General features: G+C 55.7%; 8 protein-coding genes across 8 annotated transcripts; 3 read left to right on the top strand and 5 right to left on the bottom strand.

The window, feature by feature from the left end:
* Window positions 1-78: 78 nt before the first annotated feature.
* Window positions 79-2,295, bottom strand: CGCS363_v007268 (alcohol dehydrogenase; the record flags this gene model as incomplete). Its single annotated transcript, XM_036639117.1, has 10 exons — window positions 79-102; window positions 161-188; window positions 249-409; window positions 463-753; window positions 819-1,228; window positions 1,282-1,495; window positions 1,546-1,618; window positions 1,670-1,752; window positions 1,809-2,158; window positions 2,262-2,295. 10 exons carry the CDS (start codon window positions 2,293-2,295, stop codon window positions 79-81), a joined length of 1,668 nt encoding a protein of 555 aa, XP_036496296.1.
* Window positions 2,296-3,193: 898 nt separating this feature from the next.
* On the bottom strand, window positions 3,194-3,810 carry CGCS363_v007267 (putative gluconokinase; the record flags this gene model as incomplete). The annotated part of the gene is made up of 2 exons (XM_036639116.1): window positions 3,194-3,625; window positions 3,694-3,810. 2 exons carry the CDS (start codon window positions 3,808-3,810, stop codon window positions 3,194-3,196), a joined length of 549 nt encoding a protein of 182 aa, XP_036496291.1.
* Window positions 3,811-5,309: 1,499 nt separating this feature from the next.
* Window positions 5,310-7,135, bottom strand: feaB (Phenylacetaldehyde dehydrogenase; the record flags this gene model as incomplete). The annotated part of the gene is made up of 3 exons (XM_036639115.1): window positions 5,310-6,759; window positions 6,901-6,942; window positions 7,074-7,135. 3 exons carry the CDS (start codon window positions 7,133-7,135, stop codon window positions 5,310-5,312), a joined length of 1,554 nt encoding a protein of 517 aa, XP_036496292.1.
* A 1,185-nt stretch (window positions 7,136-8,320) lies between these two features.
* BOT5-2 (Acetyltransferase BOT5) lies at window positions 8,321-10,064 on the top strand (the record flags this gene model as incomplete). Its single annotated transcript, XM_036639114.1, has 2 exons — window positions 8,321-8,563; window positions 8,667-10,064. 2 exons carry the CDS (start codon window positions 8,321-8,323, stop codon window positions 10,062-10,064), a joined length of 1,641 nt encoding a protein of 546 aa, XP_036496293.1.
* A 785-nt stretch (window positions 10,065-10,849) lies between these two features.
* On the bottom strand, window positions 10,850-13,586 carry CGCS363_v007264 (Aspartate--tRNA ligase; the record flags this gene model as incomplete). Its single annotated transcript, XM_036639113.1, has 2 exons — window positions 10,850-12,535; window positions 12,588-13,586. The coding sequence occupies 2 exons, from the start codon at window positions 13,584-13,586 to the stop codon at window positions 10,850-10,852; spliced, it is 2,685 nt and encodes an 894-aa protein (XP_036496294.1).
* A 1,987-nt stretch (window positions 13,587-15,573) lies between these two features.
* Window positions 15,574-16,794, top strand: MIMI_R526 (putative alpha/beta hydrolase R526; the record flags this gene model as incomplete). The annotated part of the gene is made up of 1 exon (XM_036639112.1): window positions 15,574-16,794. The coding sequence occupies one exon, from the start codon at window positions 15,574-15,576 to the stop codon at window positions 16,792-16,794; it is 1,221 nt and encodes a 406-aa protein (XP_036496287.1).
* Window positions 16,795-19,323: 2,529 nt separating this feature from the next.
* Window positions 19,324-20,330, top strand: CGCS363_v007262 (uncharacterized protein; the record flags this gene model as incomplete). Its single annotated transcript, XM_036639111.1, has 3 exons — window positions 19,324-19,863; window positions 19,935-20,083; window positions 20,204-20,330. The coding sequence occupies 3 exons, from the start codon at window positions 19,324-19,326 to the stop codon at window positions 20,328-20,330; spliced, it is 816 nt and encodes a 271-aa protein (XP_036496288.1).
* Window positions 20,331-20,630: 300 nt separating this feature from the next.
* EPHX2-3 (Bifunctional epoxide hydrolase 2) lies at window positions 20,631-21,744 on the bottom strand (the record flags this gene model as incomplete). The annotated part of the gene is made up of 2 exons (XM_036639110.1): window positions 20,631-21,429; window positions 21,488-21,744. The coding sequence occupies 2 exons, from the start codon at window positions 21,742-21,744 to the stop codon at window positions 20,631-20,633; spliced, it is 1,056 nt and encodes a 351-aa protein (XP_036496289.1).
* Between the last annotated feature and the right edge of the window lie 572 nt (window positions 21,745-22,316).

Genomic DNA, 22,316 nt, shown 5'->3' with positions numbered 1-22,316 from the left:
GAATGTCTTTCTACTGTGATTCTTAGGATACTCAAAGTCCAAATTCTCTAGCGATCTTTTCAGCAGCGATTTGTCCAATCACGTACGCGACAATTTGGGGATCTGTAAGCAAACATTAGTAGGTTGATGATGGGCGCGTGCACCGACTAAAATAGCGAACTACGAGTTCATGGACCAACTTACGGCCACTGTAAGTGATGCAATTAGTGATCTATCATGAAAGAAACGCAATCAATGGCTAGACATACCTTGGAAGCATGGATGTCACGCTCAAATCAGCAACCCTCAATCCGCTTAGCCCATGAACCTTCAGATCTGCACCAACGCAGCTGCCATCCTGCTTGGTCTTGCCCATCCTCACACTACATGAAGGGTGCCACAAACCAGCGACGTTTTGCTCGATGAATTCCTGAAGTTTTTCAGCTGCCTTGCCGAGTCAAGTCTCCGTGCATCACAACTTACCACGATATCTTCGTCGCTGTCGGATTTGGGCGCAAAGATGGGCCTCACAAAGTACTCCTTCATCGTCGGTGTTTGCATAAGCTTCAGCCCCTCCCTGAGCGCCTCTCGCAGATTGACGACGTCGTATGGGTGGCTCAGGTACTTTGGGTCGACTGAGGGCGGGTCTTTCGGGTCGGCGGATTTGAGCGTGATCTGCCCGCGAGACTGGGAGTTCATGTTGGCCACAAAGACGGAGAAGAACCCGTCGTCTGCGCTCTCGAAGGCATGGTTTGGAGGGATTAGCGGACCGATCTTCGAAGGCGCAGCCGTGTCAGTCGGGCATTTTGGTCTGTAGTAATGTTGGGGTGCAGACTTACCACCATCTCGTAGCTCGGAACACCTGTCTTCAGCAACAGATCTTTCGCATCTCTGGGGAGGGTTTCAAATTCCGCGGTCGCGTAGGCCCTATCGTTCTTCAGGAACGCGTGCGGAACGGACGAGAAGTGTCCCAACAGGGGCCCGTTTCCGGTCTCGGTGAGCTGCTTGATGGCTTCTTGGTACTTGGCCGGATCAGCCAGGCCCATTCTGTGCGTGAACCCGGGCTTCATCTGGAAGCAGGTGACAATCATGGGATGGTCCGTGAACGACTTGCCGACCCCGTCCAGGTCTTTAACAACGCTGATTCCGAGTTCTTCAAGGTCTGCTCTGGGACCGATACCGGACAGGAGGAGCAGCCGGGGCGTGTCTAATGCGCCGGCTGAGAGGATAACTTCCTTCTTTGCGAGTACTGGTTTGCACTACATCAGACTGGCATTCTCATGACTTGTGAAGGCTCCTTACTCTGCGACCCATCTTCCTTCGCAACTCCGACGGCCCGATCGTTTTCGATCAGGATCTTGACGATGCGGCTCTCCGTCAGGATTGTCAAGTTGGACGGGATGCCCTTTTCTAGGAATGCCGAGGCGCTGGTTGTGCGCACGCCGTTCAAACTGGTTGATGAGTTCAACGAGAAACCAATTGGATCTCCGTCATTCGGGTCCAAATTGCGTGTGTGCTTTCCTTTTGTGAGAAACGATAAGCAATCACTTGGGATAGGCGACTTACCCCGAGATCAACCCCAGCGTCAATGAAGGATTTGGTCTCCCGCTCGATATGTCCAATAGAAACATCCACAGGTCTGAGCTAAGGTTAGCTGGCGAACCATCAGAATGATAATAGCACCACAGACCCGGAATAGCCATGATACTTCGGATCCGGCCTGACATATTCATCCCACTCTTTCCCCAGCCCATCCGTGTGCAGATTCTCCAACTAAACAAAGTCAGCTCTTCCCCAACAACGCCGCGACAAAAAATGTCTTCACAAACCTGCTTCACCCTCTCAACAACGCTCTCAAACCCCCAAACTTCGTCCCCGGCCGCCTCTGCCCACGCGTCAAACTCCGCCCGCGCGCCGAGCGACCACACCTGGAAGTTGACCGCACTCGAGCCGCCCAACCCCTTGCCGCGCGCCTGCGGCACCTCGCGGCCCCGCGCGTGCTCCTGCGGCGTCGAGACGTACCCGTAGTCCAGCCCCGGCTGCGCGACCGTGAAGTAGCGCTCGGCGGTGCGGCGGTACTCGGGCTTGTTGATGTCACCGCCGCCCTCGAGCAGCGCGACGCTGGGGCGGGAGGGTGTCGCGGCGAGGCGGGCAGCGAGGAGGCAGCCGGCTGTGCCGCCTGTTGGGTCGGCAGAGGTTAGCCGTAGACCTGGAGGGTATGGGAGGGGATGTTGGGAGAACCCCCTCGTCTCATGTTGGCGAGGAGGGGTGAACAGACTTACCACCGACGATGACAAAGTCGAATTCTTGCGCCATGTTGATGCTTTCACGATGGGTGCTTTGGGTTTATCAGATGAACAAATATTGCCTTAAAAACCACCCTCGGCGCTTCTCCTCATTCTAAGGCTGAGAATTGCTTTTCTCCCCGCAGAATGAACTATCGACATGTGTCTCTCGTATTGGGTGAACCAAATCCACATGGTCCGCTGCGGCTAAGGTTTTAGTATCACGGATCGGCGGTCGACTATTCGGCATTTCCAAAGTTCCAACAGACTTGGAGGTTTGATGGCGGGCAGACTTAACATCCCCGGAAAAGCATGTTACCCCTCCGTAAAGTTCCCTGGCTTCTCCAACATTTTTGGCAACTGTCACTACTGGACTATTGCCGAATGCGTTGGGTTTCCCGATGTCGTGCGACGCTGACAATTGGGGTTTGACGATCCCGATGCAACCTGTAAGCTGGAGCTGGGGTTGTTGAGTTGGCGTGCAGAGGCGGATGCAGAAGCGGGTTGAGCTGAGGTGACGGACCCTGTGAAGGATGAGTCTTGTGGCATATAATTGATAATGAGCTTGCTTTTATTGACTCGGGAGTCAAGACGGCGAGATGTCCGCGCCCATGGTGAGTGAGTGATCTTCTTCAAGGCAGTGGTTCAGCCTCTTATGATGCTGTTATCAATCCCACCCACAACCCCACAAATTATTGCTTCTTCCCTTCAATCAAACGAACAGCTGAAATGCTCCATCAGATCTAGAGAAGTACTATGCTTGGCTGTATGTTGGGCATTAAACATAGCCGTCTATCCGGGGCTCGGCCGAGTGACCCAAAGACCTCGTCTCATCTCATCAACATCTAAATCGCATCTCGTCTAACGCCGAAAGTCACACAACAAGGTGTTCAACCATCTACACCACGGGCCGAAGATAGGCGTACCTCTCACCTATTAATCAACGCCTTCACCTTCTTCAACGCATCCTCCTTCACGACCTCCATGGGCGGCTGTACATCCACCCCGACGACATCCTCCTCGTCCTGCTGGGGCGGGTCCAGGCTCTGGAACTGGCTATGCACGAGGTTCGCGCCGGCAAAGTGCCCGTGCCTGTTCTTGACCCTCTCGAACAACACATCCTCGGGCGCGTGCAGCGTCACGAAGTTGACAAAGATGTCCTTCTCCGGGTGCGACGCGCCGCGCAGCTCATCGCGGTAGCCCCGCTTCAGCGCGGAGCAGGTCACCACGACGCCGCGCAGCCCGTCGGCCTCCAGCTCCTTGAGGGCCTCGTCGCGCAGCGTGTCGAGCCAGCCCCAGCGGTCCGAGTCGGTCAGCGGCTCGCCCCGGTGCATCTTTTCCACGTTTTCTTTCGGGTGGTACTGTAATTATTTTCCGCGGATGTCAGTGTGTTACCTAGTATGTGTTCAGGAAGAATGGGGGCACGGACATCGTCGCCTTCGATGAAGGTCATGTCCAGGGCGTCGGTGATGTGCTTTGCTATCGTCGTCTTGCCGGTCCCCGTCGGTCCCGTCAGGAAGATGATGTGTTCTTTCGGGCGCGACATTCTTGCGTGGGCTTGATTCATTCAATATTCTGCTTCAAATGGAAAGGCTTGGCGGATGTTCATCGACGGGATGGCCGATTCAAAGCGGTCTCATCGGTGTTCTCGGACCGGAGATGTTCAGGCAAGATGGGGGAGGTCGCTTTAACGTTGTCCGCCAATGCGTTTGAACGAGGTGGCGCTCTCTCAATAAGGCAATAGTCGAGAAGCGAGGTGGTGGACAACGGAAACGAGGGCACAGGCTGATGGTTCGCAGTGGCCAGAGACAGGGACAGGAACAGGAACAGGAGGCTCCTCCAGACTTTCCATTCCTTCCGGTTGGTCTGATGTTTGGTCGCCTACCGTGGTGTTCGTTCGTTCCCATCTGGGTTTTGCTTGCCGATGGCGTTCGGATGATGTCATGCGGCCCCGACCGTGGCAGGTGTGTCTGTTGAGGCGAACGCTGGTTCGTGTGGCTTGCGTGTGCGTGTGAGTGAGACAGAGAGCATGTTGCCCCTTTCGTACCCGCATGTCTCGTTCTGGATGGATGAATGTGATCAGACAACTTCCGGAACACCAGGAACTCTCAAACGAGGTTGTTTGCGATGCATGCACTGGAAGCTTGCCAATGTTCAATGTTGCGAGAGTCAGGGATCTGGTCCAATCGATGGATACGAATATGCATGTCCGTTTTCCTCCCATTTTCCGCCCGTGGGTAACGGCACGGGTAGCGGCATCAAAGAGAACTATCAGCACGAAATTGTCGTCATTTGGCTGAATTTCGGCAGCAGAGAACGACACATCTGATGTCACCCGATGCGATCATTTGAACTGCGGCATTTTGGCATCCGTCAGGCACAGCAAGTGACTGATCAAAAAGTTGCCTGCCTTCGATGAAGTGTCTCTCGAGGGCTGGGCAGGGTGGGTTGCAATCTTAGAACCCTTCCCCGCTGTTCTTCTCAACAACCAATAGGCATTGGTCTATTAGTCTAGTTGGTTAGGACGTCGGATTCTGATTCACACCCAGACCTTCCGTAAGCCCAGGTTCGAATCCTGGATGGACCTTTCTTTTGTCTTTTGGACTAACCAGGAGAATCCGCCGATTATCAGGTGTAATTATCAGGCGGATGCCTCCTGCTTTTTGAAGTTTTGAATCTGCACCCAAGTCCGAAGTCCTGGGCCGTTCTGACGTTGTTCTTTTGGCATCTGCGGCCCGAGATACAGCAGGAAGGACCGCCCACGATGCACGCTGTACGGCAGAAGCATGTCAGCCACAGTGCTCCTTCTTAGTTGGCTGGTTGGGTACATGCGGCAAGCACGCACTGAGGAGGTCTTTCCCCCTGGTCGAAACAGCGCTGCTGCCCATTCTTCATCCCCGAACATCAAACCACACACATCAATCATCTCGTCCAACCTGTCGTCGTCGTTCTGTCACTTTTTTTTCTCTGCTGTATCGCAGACGGTTCCCTCGTATTGGTCGGATATCTTGCCATCTTCTCGCTTCAATACAATGGCCATGCTTTCTATCCATACCGCACATCGCCAGCACCCTCTCGGAACCAGTCATCCGTCGCCAACGCCTCTTCGGAGCTCGCAAAGCTGATGATGGTGCTCTTGGTCGTCGTGTACGCCTGGTACGCATCGATGCCGTTCTCGCTGCCAACGCCGCTCGCGCTCTTCGCGCCACCCCACGGACTGCTAGGATCGTTTCGATGGTGCGTGTTCACCCACACGATGCCTGCGTCAATCTGCTCCGACACTCGAAACGCCTGCGCCACGTCCCGCGTCCAGATGCCCGCTCCCAGTCCGAATTCGCTGTCGTTTGCCAGCGCGATGGCCTCCTCCTCCGTCTTGAATGCCGCCACCACAATCACCGGCCCAAACGCCTCCTCCCGCCAGATGCGCGTCTTGAGGATGTCGCCCCCGGACTTGGACACCAGCACCGTCGGCTCGTAAAAGTACCCCTTTGAGAAATCAGTCCCGTCAAGTCCGCTCGTGCCAGACATGCGACGACCCCCAACCAGCGCCTCGCCCTCCGTCGCAAGCGCATCGTCCACAAGCGCCTCCACGTTCTTCAGCTGCTTCGCCGAGATGAGCGGTCCCATCATGGATTCTGGGTTGCTCGGGGACCCCATGCGTCGCGTGATGGATTCTGTCTTCGTTTTGAGCTTCGAGACCAGCGTCTGCAGGGTCTTCTCCTCCACGAGGATCCTCGTGCTCGCGACGCACGTCTGTCCGCTGGCGATGAACGATCCAAAGGCGATGCCGTTGACTGCGACGTCAATGTCGGCTTGCTCAAACACAACCAGCGGCGCCTTTCCTCCCAACTCTGCCGTGTACCGCGCCAGATTGCCGCCCACGATTGACCCAATGGCTCTGCCTGCCACCGTCCCGCCTGTGACGTCCACCTTGCGGACGAGGGGGTGCTCGACGAGCGCCTTGCCCGTCGTCGCGCCGTAGCCGGGTAGCACGCTGAACGCACCGTCAGGCACGCCCGCCTGCTTCAGGATCTTGCCGAGCAGCAGCGTGGTGAGGGGCGTCAATTCGCTGGGCTTCACAATGACACTGTTTCCCGCGGCAAGTGCCGGCGCTATTTTCTTGACAGCGATGAGCAGCGGGTGGTTGAAGGGGGTGATCTGCACAACGACGCCAAGGGGCACGCGATCAATCCAATTGTGCAGCTTTCCTACGGTCGGGAGCACCGCACGCTCTTCGGTGCGCAGCAGCGCAGCATAATACTTGAACCACTTGACGAGCGTGGGCACCTGCGCGCGCATCTCGCGTATCGCGCGTCCGGTCTGTTGCACTTCGAGGGGGATCAGCGAAGGGAGTTCCGCCGTGAGGAGCTCCGCCGTCTTGTCGAGGACCTCGGCCCGGACGTGGCGGGGGGCCTTGGACCAGGTCCCGGCCTTGAACGTGTTGTGCGCGACGCGAATGGCCTCGTCGACATCTTCAGCGGATGCGGCGTGACAGCTGCAAGTCGTCGGATGGTTAGAAACAAGGACAAGAAATGCTCAGTAAGCTTGACAGTTGTGACGGGCATGACAGCACGGAGAAGGATTGGGGCAGAGGGGACTGAGTGCACTCCAGTGACCCAAAAGATGCAAGCCTTACCTTGCAAAAATTTCGCCCGTCGCAGGGTCTTCGACTGGAATCCTGTTGGCACCGTGTCAGCCGCGAGCCATTGAGCTTGAGCCACGAGCATGAAGCACGAGCACAGATGGCCATGCAGATATTATGCGCGCGCGGGGTCAACACGCAGAAGAGAAGAAGGGGACGTCACGAACTGCTCTGCATGGCCCGGCTTCTCCTGGCCTCCCACCCAGAGGTTGAACGCCTGGGCTGTCATCCTGTCTTCTCAGCTGTCCTGTCAGTCTCGAAGGTTTTTTTCGTCCGTGGAGTCCTGTCCAACGAAAGAAGAGAATGTTTCTTCGAGACCGCTTTGCTTTAATCGGGGAGGTGAGAGTTCAAAAGGGCCCATTATCTCTTCATGCGGGGCACAATGCGGGATACATGCGATTAGCTCCCCCTCCCCCTCTCGGCCGGCTCCGTGTTGGTGGCTTCAGTCTTCTTCCCCGCCAATTTCCTGTCTAGGTAGGTGTCGGTCCCCTCCCGCAGCGTCGCCGATAACAGCTCGCCATTCCATCCCGGTCATTGGGCTTGTTTGTCAACCAATCTCGTAACACGACCACAGACAGGGGATGATGCTGGGCCCCCTTCAATCGCTCGCTCGCTGCAAGACCACAGCCAGCTTCGCCGTCAAAAAAGACCAAGGCTAGAAGCAAAAGAGAGACACTGCCAGCTCGAGAACGGATGGGGAATACATCACAGCTCGCATCAGTTGGCGCGACTAGCTGCAGGCCAATACAACTTATACTTCAAGGGGGCACGCCCTCCTCGCTCGGCTGTTCTTGGTGGTTTATGGTTGGTCTTGGTACCCAAACGCACATGCTTTGCTCGACAAAGGTTGTTTCTCGGTGCTGCAGCCAGCAGGCGCAATGAACCATTTTCGAACGGGAGGCATGCGGTATGAAGTATCAGACCGTGCTTCGTGCTTCAAACCTACAGGAAACCTCCGTGACAGCAGTAGTTGCTGCTGGCCCTGCATACTGTCAATGTCGACCGCTCTGCCTAGCTGCCATGGACCTGGGCCGGATTTCTCCCATGCCATCACCGGATGCCATCTCGAGCATGAATGAGCTGGGAGGAATATAAGCTGGCCATCCGAACGACGGTCCGGAGACGACACAATGGACGGGCTTTTAGGGAAAGGAGCCAGCCAAATTTGACATTTGCCCTCTCTCTCTTTCTTTTCCTGTTTGTGTGGTTTGCTTTACAACGATACCTGACGGCTGGATTGATTCCCGTCTCTTTGCTCTCTCTAATCCTCCTTTCGCGGTCAACGGCCTGCGGCCGGAAAACTTCTCGCTTTTCAGAGCTAGAGCACCTGGGTAGCCAATCCAGCGAGATCTACCGCGGATCCTTCGTTTCATTTCTCTCTTTTCTCGACGACTTCCACAAGAAAAAGGCAAACATGGAGGTCCTACGCACCATCTTCAAGCGCAGCAAGCCAAAGGTGGTTCAACCGCCAAAGGTCCCCACCGACGATGTCTACCCCGTCCATTTCTTTGACGACACCAAGCCATTCCGTGGCATGCTCCTGAACTGGACCCTTCGTTTCGACGACGTCCTCGACGCCGACAAGCTCCAGAGCTCGCTGTCGCGGTTACTTGAAATCGGAGACTGGAAGAAGTTGGGCGGTCGCATGAGGCTCAGCGTAAGCTCCCCTCTACCCCTTGCTCCCCCGCACACCCACTTACACGATACCCTCGCCTTAACTTAACCCAAAACGCACACAAAGGCTAACATACCTCTTCTAGCCTGACGACAAGCTCGAACTTCACGTACCTGAATGCTTCACCCCGGAACGACCTGCCATCCGCTTTTCCCACGATGTTCACGACTTTCCCATCGCAGACCACCCTAACGCAAAGCACCTCCCCAAATCAACCTCAGTCCCCTCAATACAGCCCGGTGTGGTAAACTTCTACACTCTCGGTGCCCGCCCCGGCGCGCCCATGACCCTCGAAGATCTCCTCACTTCTGATGAACCCCAGATCCACCTGCACGTCATCTCCTTCACAGACGCAACCGTCGTCGGCCTTCTCTTTTCACACGTTCTCTTCGGCGCCGCCGGCATGCAATCTCTCGTTACAAACTGGTCCCTCGTCATGGCCGGCCGCGAAGCCGAGGTCCCTGCCCTCTGCGGTGCCCGAGAGGACATTCTTGAGGACGTCGGCGTCCAATCTGACCCAGACAAGGAGCCCTTCCTCCTCGACCCCCGCCAGCTGAAAGGTCTCCGCCACCTGCGCTTCAACATCCGCTTCCTCTGGGATATGTGGCGCCGTCCAGAAATCGAGTCAAAGGTCCTCTGTCTCCCCCCAAAATTCGTCTCAGACCTTCGTGCCCGCGCCATGGCCGACCTGCACGCGATGGACGAAAAGGGCGCTCTCGGCGCAGAAGAAGAAGCCCCCTTCGTCTCCGAGGGTGACGTGCTCACCGCGTGGTGGACCCGTATGGTCTGCACCGCCCGCGGCGGCAAGCGCTCTGTTACCGTCCTCAACGCCGTCGACATCACCGGTCGCCTCAAGTCTGTCTTCGCCCCAGGAAAGCACTACGTCCAAAATTTCGCACTCGGCACCTGGACCATCCTGTCGTCGGCGGAAGTTGTCAAGGCTCCGCTCGGCTACGTCGCAAAATGCTTCCGCTACGACATCCAGACCCAAACCACCCCGTCCCAGATCATGGCATTCATGCGTCGCCTTCGCGAGGCAGGCCGTTGCGGCGACCAGCCCGTCTACGGCAAGCCGGACTCTATGCTCATCATCTTCACCAACTGGAGCCGGTGCAAGTTCTTCGAGTGCATCGACTTTGCGCCCGCCGTCGTTCCCCGCGTTGACCCTGCCGCCGCTGCTGCTGCCAACAGACACTCTGCCACCTCCGCGGACGGCGAGATCACCGCCACCGCACCGCAAGACCCGGAAAAGGCCGCTGCGGAAGCGACCGCCACTGAGGTCTCATCCGAGCTCGCCGCGAAGAAGCCGCCTCCGGGGAAGCTGTCGTACCACCACTCCCTCGCGCGCACCCGCAGCGTGCTCAGCAGGAACGTGTTCACCATCCTCGGCAAGGACCTGTCGGGTAACGTGTGGGTCAGCGCGCTGGGCCACCCCGAGTGCTGGGAGCATCTCGAGAAGTACATCGCGACCTCGTCCAAGTAGAGCAATGTCAACTACCGGCGTTTGTAGAAAACGGGCCGTCTTTCGCATGGAGGTTTCAAGCGTAGACACGGCTTGATGTATTGGTCACCTTCCCTTATTACTATTATCCCTAAATCCCTCCCTCAATACATGTCACTCCCTTCATATGCACTGCTAGGAGTTTTGTTCTGTCTCACAGTTAGGTTGTCACCGATGGTACCTTTGGGTGGTTGATGAATACGGGATATCTCAGTGGCTTTTGTTTGAATCGGTTAGACTCATGATGATTGATGATGACTGGTGGATGCGAGGTAGTGAGACTGGTAGTTATGGAAAAAAGAATTATCGTAACTGTTCCATCGACTGATCTTTGGAGTGTACTATTTTAAACCAGTAGAAACGTCTGGTTTTCTCTAATTCTACTCGGATAACAATATTTTGCAACTAACTTTTTAGTTGTCGGAGTATGGTCCGGTCGGCTTTAATCCCAACAGGCTGTACCATTCACTAACAGTCAATCGTGTACTACACTCCCAGCACAAACTTAGTCGCGAGGGAGTTGAAGAATACTAAGTAGAGAATTGAGTTTATTCCTAGAGCCAATGTGTGTGACAAAGAAGATTGCGTTCTACGCTGGTATCAAATAATCTAGGGAGGAAAAAAGGGCTACAGATGAAGGTATCACTGTTGTCGTACATGCGTGAGCGTGCTGGTATGAAGAATTGTAGGAAAGCCCTACTAATAAGAAACCAAAAACTCCTACGCCCGCCTTGCGCCGTGCTCACAGTCGCATCTGAACATCAAGTTCACGAGTCGTCCTGGTCCATGAAGAACTTGACAATCTCCTTCAAATCAAACAGGGTAACGCCGCGGCGTGGATAGCAGATGTACACCTGCTCACCGAGAACGCCAAACTTGTCCCTGAACTCGGCCTTCCTACCAAGCCCGAGACTCTTGACGATGGCCGCGTACGTTTTGCTGAGGAACTTAGCCCGGGCGCCGTGCAAGTGTTGCCCTGGGACAAATCGCTCGCTGACGCCGGCGCCAAAGGTGACGGGGCCCGAGATACATGAGAGGGCGTACTCAATGAGGACCTCGATGGTGCCGTGCGGGGCGTTTGGGAAGTCGAGAGCCCACTTCACCTGCCAGCCGTACCGCGGCGCGAGCTGCGCGAGTACGACCATGCAAAGGACCTCGCCGTCCTTTTCGGCCGAGAAGTAGCGGCGGTGTGACTGATCGATCCATGGGCGGATCTCCGTCATGTGGACTTGCTTCTTCTCCTTGCGCTTCTCTTTCCATGCGGCGATGGACTTGTCGGCGCGGCTGATGAAGTCTTCGTTGGGCTTTACCTCGTGAATCTTGATACCCTCACGTTTGACGCGACGGGCAAGGCGGTTATCCGGGGCGGTGTGCTGGTCGGCATCGGCGCGTTGCTCTTCGGTGCAAGACATGGTTCGCCAGCCGATGCGCCGGCCGAGAATTTCCTGGACTTTGTTGGAGACAAGCATCCACACGGGCGTGAGCTTGAGCTCCTTCGTTACGAATTCGACAAAGGCAGGAATGACTTCCTCGTATTGGCCGCGGTCGCAGAGCGGATCGCCAGTGATCATGGCGAACTTGCCTTGCTTGACGTAGCCGACGGCCGCACCGCTGCTATGGCGCCATAACTCAAAGCGCTCGTCCAGCCAGGATGTGTTGGTGGCGTCACCGTAGTTAGCGATGAGTTCTTCGAGAGCTGGCATTTCTCTGCCTGCCCAGATTTTGGTGGTGTCTGCGTTGGGGTGGGGGAGGTTGAAGGAGCGTTGAGGTAGGGACTTAGGGTCGCGGTAGAAGAGTGAGCCGTATCGAATATCACCCAAGTTGAGAAGGAGGAAAACGATGCGGTCGAGACCAAGACCTGCACCACCGTGTTGGGGAGCGCCCAGGTCGAATGCCTCGAGATACTCAGACATTTCATCTTCCGAGATTCCATTCTCGGCCATGCTCTTTCGCAGTTCCTTCGGGTTATTGATGCGTTGGCCGCCAGTGCAAATTTCCTGGCCTCGGACGAAGATATCGAAAGAGTTTGTCCAGAAGGGGTCCTCGGCTTTATGAGTATAGAATGGACGGGCGTTGGCGGGAAATTTGTCGAGTATGTAATAGTCGGTTTTGTACTTTTCCTTCACTAGCTCTCCGAGTCTGATCTCGTCTCGAGTTGAAAGGTCTTCATCGGCGACGTCTCGGCCGTCATCGCGCAGCATCTGGAGGCCCTCGGGGAAGGGGATGATGGGAGTCTCCTCAAGCCAGACGAGATCTTCACTCGGCCACCTCTCCCGGATAATTTTAAGCTCAGGCATGGTGTGCACTGCCGTAAAAATGTTCTTAAGAACCTGGTCGAGAACCTTTAGCAGCTCGTGGTAATGCTTATGAATCTTCATTTCGATGTCGAGGCCAGTGTACTCTGTCAAGTGGCGGTGGGTGTTGGAGTTCTCGGCACGGAAGACAGGGCCAACCTGCGGGTGTCAGTAATGGTTCATCCAAAGTGTCATTCAATGCGGTGCATACCTCGTAGACCTTGCCAAAGTCGGCTGAAATGGCCATCTGCTTGGCCAATTGGGGGCTCTGGGCCAGAAAAGCGCGACGGCCAAAGTAGTTGAGCTTGAAGACTTCAGCGCCGCTTTCTGTAGCAGCTGGCTGCAGTTTGGGTGTTTGAATCTCAATGAAGCCATTGTTGTCGAGGGTTTCGCGGAACTTGCGTGTGATCATGGCACGGACACGGAAGAGGGCTTGGTTGGAGGGATGTCGCAGGTCGAGGACGCGGTTGTTAAGCCTGTTGTTCATGCTCTCAGGCGGTTGGTAATTACTGAAAGGAGGCGCCTGCGCGGGGTTGAGTAGATGGATGGAGTAGATGTCGACCTCAACATCATGGTGATACGCTGACTTGACATCCTCGACGGGCTTCTTCAGAGAACCGGAAACCTGGACGATGGACTCCGGGTGCAGCCGTTGCACCCACTTCACCATGTTTGGCGTCACGTCATGCAGTACTCCCTGGATGGTGTCGGTCTGATCGCGGAACAGAATAAAGTCGAGGTGCTTGGAGATGTTGCGCTGTGTGTGGATTCGGGCGCGGAAGGTGACTTTGGAACCAACACCTAGTTGGCCCACCTCGGCGATGGTGTTGAGTTCGGTTGGGTAGTTTTCCTCGCTTCCCTCGCCGTAGCGGGCTTTCGTCTCGTCATCTTCGATCTTGCGAGCCTCCTCGTATTCTCGCCTCCTGCGCTCTTCCAGCTCTCGCTCCAGCTGCTCCCGACGCTCCTGCTTCTGGCCCCGTTCCATCCTCTTCAGCTCGCCACTCCTCGTCGGGCTTCTTCCGTAGCTAGACTTGCTTGAACCACTCGATTGACTAGTCTTACTCGACCTCGGCGTCTGCTTCTCGTATACGGTTGTCTTGGTGGTGGACGGGGTGGACTGGTCCGAGTTGCTTTTCATCGACAACCTGTGCGCAATACGCGCCAGGGGGTTCGTTGAGGGCGGTGCCCTCGGGGTCTCTGATTCCATCATATTGATGTTGGTGTGTCACTGTCGCCGCCCCTTGGCGAATGTCGGGTGTGAGGTGTGTATAGATGCTGTTGGTTTCTCGGCAACGGGTATCAGGAAGAATACGTCGTGAGGAAAGCCAAGACAGATTTTGGGGGAGGAGGGGATATATGGGTAGATCACTGCAGGTACCAGTCTGGACACACGGGGCTTTGAGGACGAATGAGCAAGAAGCAGAAGGGACGGGAGCTGGGGAGGGTGGATGACAAAAATAAAAAGGGTGGCATGGACAAGAAGGACACCGACAATAGTCATGATGAGGGCACTCGGCGCACATCAGAGTCCGCGGCGGACAAGGCTCTCCGCCCGGGAGGAACGCTGTTGCTACCTGCAATACCCGTCCAGAGCTTCAGCCCTTTACATTGGGCATCAGGTACGTGTGACTTGGCCATGATCAAGCAGCCGCGACTTCAGACCGCGCAAGTCTTGGTTCCAGGCGGCGACCAAGACGCTTACACGGCAGGACGGCAGGGCGGGCATGTTCCAGACTGACGTTCGGGTGGTGAAAATACGTCAGGGCGCCAAGGGCAGCGACGAAGTACACGGTACCTGCGGGAAGGAGTACCTGCCCTACCTTACCTCTACCTCTATTGTGCCGTTGCGGACAGGGCAGGCACGAGTCGAAAAAAGTTTGCCGAAAGCAACGGAGAAAGGCAGGAGCAATGGATCGATCGCAGGTGCATCGGACATCACTGGGCGGTGGCCCCCGGTGGTCAACTCACGTCGTGACTTCCTTACTCTCTTTTTTTTTTTTTAGAGTAAGAAGTTTCCTCGCCTTCCTGCCGCGGCGACCATGTGGTGTCAGTGCAGCGTCATTTGGTGTGGGGCATGGTACGTGCACTGTGGTACGTACCGCCAGAGACACGGGAAGAGAGGAAACAGCAAAGGGCCGGGGAAGGTGGAAGGGGCAAGGGAAGGTCACGGACGGCGAGACCACACTCATGACTGGCTGATATCATATTGCAGCGGCCAGTCGAGGACCGTTTGCTCCGGGGCAGATCCCTGATACCTCACACCTTACACTCTAGTCTGCTGGTAGTGTGGTGGAAGGCAAGGTCGTCTCCGCTGCTTCCCGTCTTCTGGCATCGTCTGGAAACCGCGACATCTGCATCCCGCAGGTAGCTCCGATCACATCCCGGAAGGTACGGCCCCACACCTGCCCTCTGCTGCACCTGGTGAGCCTCTACTGACGTCAGATCGCCGGCACCCGTCGAACCCCGTCGCTGTCTAGCCACGTCTGCCACCTTCCCATCGAGTCACATTCTCGAACCAGGTCGACAGTCGCTCTTCCAGCTCATCCGCCGCGCCGTTTTCCTGCTACCGCTGTTGCTGTTGTCATTGCAACACCCCGACACTGCTCTAGCCACCATCTCGTCTCAGGCTGGCAGGTTTTCGTCTCTAGACAAGCCGCAGCTATTCAATACCACGACGCATCCAACACGCTTTTGTGCCGCACACTAAAGGCTCGACGTGCCGACATCAACACCCTCAACGCCCAAACAGGCTACCTCGCCAGGCTGATCCTCCCCTCCAACTCGAATAAGAGACCCCGATCTCATCTGCCAAGGCTGTCCCGGCTGCCGCAGGGCACCTCCGCCAAGTCCAACCAACTTTCAACGTCAACGACACCTGACGCCCAACCTCCACCACCAGCCCGGAGCCGCCAGTAGCCCGCCGACCTTTTACCTCTCCGGGTGCCACCAAAAGCTTCCTATCGAGCTCTTGATTTGTCAACCCGTCTCCATCTTCCCTCCTTCTCACTCCTCCCATCCATTATCAATCGTCCTCTGTTTCCGTCGCACCCGGACGACAGCGGCCCCCATTGGCCTCACCGCATCCGTCGTTCGACAATGTTCTTTTGATTTGCGTCCGATAGTCCGAATTTCTCAGCACCCACCGGCCACCAGCCCGTCACCTGCAGCTGCACCGCTTCCGCGCATTCCGCATCCCAATGAAGTCCAACAGGCTCACCCGCACCGTCTCCAACATATCGAACCTGTCCAAGTCTAGCAAGAACGGCAGCAAGAACGGGAGCAAGGCCAACAGTAAGGTCAATAGCGCCGCTACCAGCAGAGCCGGTACTCCCGACGGTGAATATGAAAATCCACTGGAGAACATCGCTCGTTGGCGCCTGACCGCCAACGCGGTCGCACTGCGCTCCGGGGCCGCCTTTGCCTTCGGGCTGCAGAACCTGTCCGCTCCCGTTCCTCCCGCTGCAAATAGGGTCATCTGGCTAGACTCGACATTGTCAGAATGGTCTGGTCCAGAGAAGATCAGGGTCGATGTCTACCTTCCTCCTCACACCAAGGCTGGCAAGCCCACCGGGAACTTCCCTGCCGTCGTCAACTTTCATGGCGGAGGCTTCATCCTGGGACAAGGAACCGATGACGCCCGATGGGCCGGCGCCGTAGCTTCGGCACTCAACGCCGTCGTCTTCTCCGTCAGCTACCGCCTGGCTCCGGGCTATCCCTTCCCTACCCCGGTGGAGGATGCTGCCGACTCCATCTTGCAGATCGTTGCACGTGCAGATGAGTTCCTCCTCGACAAATCCAAAGTCTTCGTGTCGGGCTTTTCGGCCGGAGGCACGTTGGCCCTCGCCAGTTGGAACCTCCTGCAAGAGCCAGAGAGGTGGGGTTATGAGCTTAAATTCCCGGTCCCCGAAATTTCCGGGATCGTGCTCTTCTATCCGCTCCTCGATTGGACAATCACGAGGCCAATGAAGCGCGAGACATGTGGCAGGCCAGACATGACTCTGCCAAAGGGCATGACCGATCTCTTTGACGCATCCTATGTCTACCCTCCTCGGCCCAGGTCTGAGCGCGACGATCCGCGGCTTTCCCCGGGACTGATGACAGACGAGATGATAGACCGGCTCCCACCCATCCACCTATGCATGTGCGAATACGATATGCTGCTATTGGAGGGACAGAAGTTTGCTGAAAGGGTTCAGACCCGTGGAGGCCGGATCAGCACTCGCGTGGTCGACACAGAAAAGCATGCATGGGATAAGCCGCCACCATTTACACCAAAAGAGAGTGTCATGGTGGAGTATCACAAGGCCATTGACGCCCTTAGAGGATGGCTTGGCTTAGGCGCTCTGGAAAGCGATGAAATATTCGATGGGACGATACCAAGGATAGAGATTACTAACGACAGCGAAGACAGTACATGAGATGATTGGAGCCATGGGCTTCATTAATATGGAGTGTGTAAGTTAGGTTGCTACAGTTTTGTCCTTACTTTTCACTTGGCAGATATCCAATACAGCGTAACGCACTGTTTCATCAACCTACCGAGACTTTGAAATCTCGTGCTAGTGAACAACCAATGCCCAGACTGGTCTAATCGCATTTGACCTGCCAACATGGCATGCGTGATGTCTCACAGCTCCCCATGCAATCCTGCGAGACGACACGTCTGCATAACAGCATCTGCATCCACTCACATGTAGCATCTACACCTGAGCGTTTGTTACATAGTTCGAATCCTCGATAATGCCATTGTTGAATTGATTACGCCGCGCACAGATATTCTTGAAAAGAGAGGAGACGTCCGAGGGCTCTCGGTCCCGAGAAGGGAGGGCCAGCACCCGTGTTGAACCACCCCGCGATTGGACTCGTCAGAAGTCAGTGATCAGATGACTAGGTCACGTTCATCTGGTCAGTGCTTCTCTATCCACGTACTTTTGTTGGGTTTCAGCAAGCGGGCTTGGTGCGTTATTGCAGTTGGTTGTTTGCAATTGTTCTATATTCATTGGCTTGCAAGTAGCATCGGCTGCTCTGTGTAGGTAGGCTTTTGGAGCGGGTGCACGAGTTGCTGTGATCAACTGGGGATTGCCATCATCTTCGTTCGCCCGCTGCCGTAGTTGGGGAGATTGAGGCCAGCGAGTGTAGATTTCGGGTGCTCGTTCTTCCGAAAGAGGCGATTTGGAGACTCTGCCTCCGTGTCCTGCACGCATGGATGATCACCTAGGTCAAGTATATACAGGTTCTCCCATCGGGGATAGATGCCAACTCCTGCTTTCATTCCCGCACTGCAATGATGGAAACTATGAGGATGTTGACCTTCGGCCTCGGCGCCCCGACTCTTGGCCGCGGTGAGAGCATCTTGAAATGTCACGAACATTTGAGACGGTTAGAAACACCGGCAAGCCTCAGTGGTGAGTATAACTTTGGGAGTTCTCTAACTCCAACGGTTGGGTTGAAGGAGTGTGCGAGAGAAATAAAGAGAGAGGGGAGGCGGCAAATGAGTCTTTGATACTTATTTCTTCGGCTTTCATCTCTGAGGTCTTGTTCTTATATGCCTTTTTTGCGCAATAAGACTAGCGACAGGTAGTTGCGCACCTCCGAACGTCGGCAACTCTTTCGATATAAAACAAGGATCGGCCGCCTCCGACTAGGCCTCCATTCTCAAGGGCAGAGGGTCCTTAGCACGATCGCATCGTGGGGTCTGTTACAGGGATCGGCCGCCACAGTATGGAGTTGAGCTAGCGGCCCCGGTAAGAGTACATCCTGACTATTTGATCCGGAGTATACCGCATACTGTATTTTAGCACACCAAAGTGCTTACCATACTTGCTTACTCACTGGATTTACAAATTGCTCTCATAACTACCTATGGGATGGTTGCTTGGTTTGATTAGCGGAGGAGTTAAATCTAGCCTTGGTCTAGATTTTGCCGAATGGGACTTTTGATAGGCAAGATGGCTTTTGGAGTTCCAGCGGATCGCAAAGGTGATGGGCTTCTGCGGCAGAACGCCTCTTCAGCCATTAGCCTGGAGTACGGCCAGCGTGGGACTTTGAAATCAGGCTGACACGCTGTTCGACATACTATTCTGACTCTGAGGAACGTATACTGGAGGCTCCATTTAGTCGAGACCTTGCCGAGGTGGCTTGACACTTGCAAGACGGCACCGATACACCAACGTTGCCACTTGGCTCTCGGCCCGGTCCCGCTTTTCAATATAAAAACTGGCTCGCGCTGGGCCCTAACAAGCAAGTCATTTTTGGACCTTTGGTTCAAGCTTTTTTCTCGCTTGTGACTGGCGAAAGCGGCTCAGAGAACCCCTGGAACGGCAACACAGTCATCCACGGTGCCGCGTCAGACCTGCATCGTGCTTCCGTAACAGGCACGATCTGGGCCTCGGGACCCTGCTAGCCTTACGGGGCTGGGGGGAAACGAATGAGGTGGTTCCCTTAGGTGATCGTGAGCCTTGTTTGGCGGGGTCCGTCATCTGGCTCGGAGGTTCGTCACGACTTCGCTAGTTCTTACAGCGGTTGACCGCTTGCTGCTTTGTAAGGGCGAGGTCGGCCGCCCGGCCGCCGCGGTGAGATCTAGTCGCTGGGGACAGGATCTGAAGATGGATACGGTACGTTGAGTATGGAACTTTGGTGTTTATACTGCGGTCGTGTTACTGGGCGAAGTGCTCCTACCGGATTCACCTACTGTGTATCCTCTCACAGGTCGGGCGATGTTCAACATAGGACTTTGATGCTGACCTCTTGCGGAGATAATACTTTGTGGGCAAGTACTTACAATATCCAGTTGCGAAAATTGAAGTCTTAGTCCTCCACAACGAGGCCATCTCATATATAAAGCAGCTCGAGACCATCATCCATCACACTTCCTTTCCTCACTCCAGTCCTCAGCAGCTCAGGCCAGTCAAGTCCACAACCACATGCCTCCAATCTATAATTCCACAATGGTCAACTTCGTCCTCGGCGCCGTCGCCACCCTGGCCGCTGTGGCCCCCCTCGCTGCCGCCGCACCCGCCGCAACTCCGGCCCCCGAGATCTTCTCCTTCGCCAAGTGGGTCGACGGCATCATCGCCAACCCGCACGGCGACAACCTCACGCCCGAGGAGGCGGTCGAGGCGTACTACAAGTCCGTCAACGCCTCCGAGGCGGCTGCCTTGGATTGGGACTATGGCCGCGCTCGCAAGCGTGACGATGTCACTGAAGGAGCTTCCCCGGAGTGGGATTACGGCAAGCTTGACGATGTCACTGAGGCAGCTGCCACTCCGGACTGGGACTATGGCCGCGCTCGCAAGCGTGAAGATGCCGCTGAGGCAGCTACCCCGGACTGGGACTACGGCAAGCGTGACGATGTCACTGAAGGAGCTACCCCGGAATGGGATTACGGCAAGCGTGACGAGGTCCCTGAGGCAGCTTCCCCTGACTGGGACTACGGCCGGGTTCGCAAGCGTGCCACCTGCAACACCATCGCCGGCACTCAGGCTTCGGTACGGTTCTTCGCGATGCCCTCTGGAAATACTGAAGCGGTCACATGACTGACTCTTTGGATTGATAATAGGTCGCCGACGCCGTTTCGTGCATCAACTACCTCGCCGGCCTCGGCAGCACATCGTGCGTTGTCTCCAACGCGAAGAGCCACTTCTGCACCATCGGCAATGCGCAGATCACGGGCGTCACTTCGGGCAGCATTCCCGCAGCCTCTTCCTGGTAGGATCCTTCCTCCCCTGCACTCTCAAAACCCCTAAGAATTCCTATGTTTGGCCCGAGTCGAGTAGCATTTTGGTTGAATAAGGAGAGATATGCTGACGGTGTTTGCCCCTGATTTAGCAATGATGTCGCCCGTGGTGCTGGCTATATCATGGACGCGTGCACTCTGAAGGACAACACTGTCCAGGGTTCTGAGTTTGCGTACGGCAACGGGGATCTCCTCGTCTGGATCCGCAAGCCTGAGTAATCGCATTGAATCTTGAATTGTTCAATTGTGGCAATCGCCTTATGAGGTAGGCGATGTGGCTGCTTGCGAAATACGCAACTGCTCATAAAGAGTAGGCAGGGGAAGTTGAAAGACGGGTTGGACCGTACATAGCAATTGGTGGTGATAGACACAGTTATCTCCTCGTTACTTTCGCTGCATATATATACTACAAATCTTTTTCACGAGAGTGTGAAATTCTTTCATTATTCATGTGATAATTGCTTGAATATGTACACTATTAAGAACCCTTAGGTGGTGCAAGTACTACACTGGGACAGTTTAGTGAAGGAAAGCACTCGCCGCGGTCAGGTTCAGGCCAATGGTCACATTGCCCAGAACCGAGCTGGCGAGCCAGTTCCCAACATACGAGTTCACATCCTCAGGCTTCTCCCACATCACCCAGTGAGTGCCGTTCACCTCACCCCTCGACAGGCTGTTAAAGTACGTCTCCATACCCGTCGACAGCACTGGGGGCAGCGCTGTATCCAGCGATCCACCGATATACAGCGCGGGCTGCGTGTACTTAGCCGTGTATGACGCATTCGCCGGCACCAACGCCAGCTCGTCCTGCCAGTTGAGCTCGCCGGTGCGGTACCAGTTAAGCGTCCTGTTGAACGGGTCGCTGACGTAGTTTTCGACGTAGTAGTCCATCTCCTCCGCGGTTAGCAGTGGTGTGTCTTCCGTCACCTCGTCGAGCAGTTCGAATGTGAAGCCCGCGCCGCTCGAGTTGAATGCCGATCCGCCGCCGGGAAGTCGGACGCCGTAGATGGTGTTGAGGATCTGGCGCACGCGGGTGGCGTTCTGGGCCTCGGGGAGGCCGATGTAGTCCTGGACGGCGTCGGTGCGGAACTGCTGCTGGTAGTGCAGCGTGGGCAGGGCGACGGCCTGGTCGATGTATGTGAGGCGCGGGGCCGCGAAGGGCGTGCTGATGACGAAGAAGGCGGAGATCAGCTCGGGGTGCCAGAGGGCGGCGCGGTAGACCACGGCACCGCCCCAGTCGTGGCCGCCGAGGATGATGCGGGAGAGGCCGAGGTGGCTTGCGAGGGCGGCGATGTCGTCTGAGGCGCGCTTGAAGGTGCTGGGCAGGAACGGTAAGCATATTTCCAGAGTATGACATGTTATGAGTCTCAACTCACTAGAAGCTGACATCTTCCGGCGCATCCGTACCGCCGTAGCCCATCATGTCAGGAGCGACAACCCGGAGGCCTTTTGAAAGAAGGTAAGTGATCTGGTTGCGCCATCCCAGCGACATATCAGGCCATCCATGGATGAGGAAAATCGTGCCGACGACATTGCCTGAAGCCGGCTCTGCCAGGATGTAGTTGTACTCGACGCCGTTCAGCTTGGCGGTCTGGTACTTGACCCGAGGGTCATTAAGAGTTACGACAGACATCACGGCAAGCTCAAAAAGAATGTGAATGCAGTTGGTGGTGACGCCGGTGTCGAGCGTAAACAAAACAATCCCATATCGGCCGAGGGGTCCCCGTCCACTATATACAAACACTACCAGGCCACTCAGGTTCCTCGGCTGACACCATTTTGCATTGGGTAATAAAGCTTAGCAGAAAAAAAGGCGTGCCTCGGTTGCACCTATTGTGGATAGAAAAGCCGTTTTCTTTGAGATTGCCCAGATGATGCCCCTTTCTGTGGTGCTATTTGTGGAGTGACATGGGCGAAATGTTCCCTCGGAATACCCAGAAACAGCTAGGAACAGTGGCAACGCAGCGAGGACAGCCCGGGACAAGGTTAATTAGGTGTAGCGGGGCCTCCGACTGGCGTGGATTTGGGGTAGGGGTTGTTTTGATGCGTCTGACTCGGGCCGGGAGCAGACGACGTCAATCCAAGCTCGTTCTCGCACACCGGGTAGGGCGCGATATGAAAAACACGAGAAATATTGGAGATGCGCTTACTGTTTTCATGCTCTCGTGGGCAGCCGAGTGTGGTCTTCAGTTGTAAGGGGCCCAG

This window comes from Colletotrichum siamense (genome assembly GCF_013390195.1).
Source record: "Colletotrichum siamense strain Cg363 chromosome Unknown KSG_Cg363_contig04, whole genome shotgun sequence".
In the NCBI taxonomy this organism is placed as follows: Eukaryota; Fungi; Ascomycota; class Sordariomycetes; order Glomerellales; family Glomerellaceae; genus Colletotrichum; species Colletotrichum siamense.
This window is presented reverse-complemented; position numbering and strand designations above follow the sequence as displayed.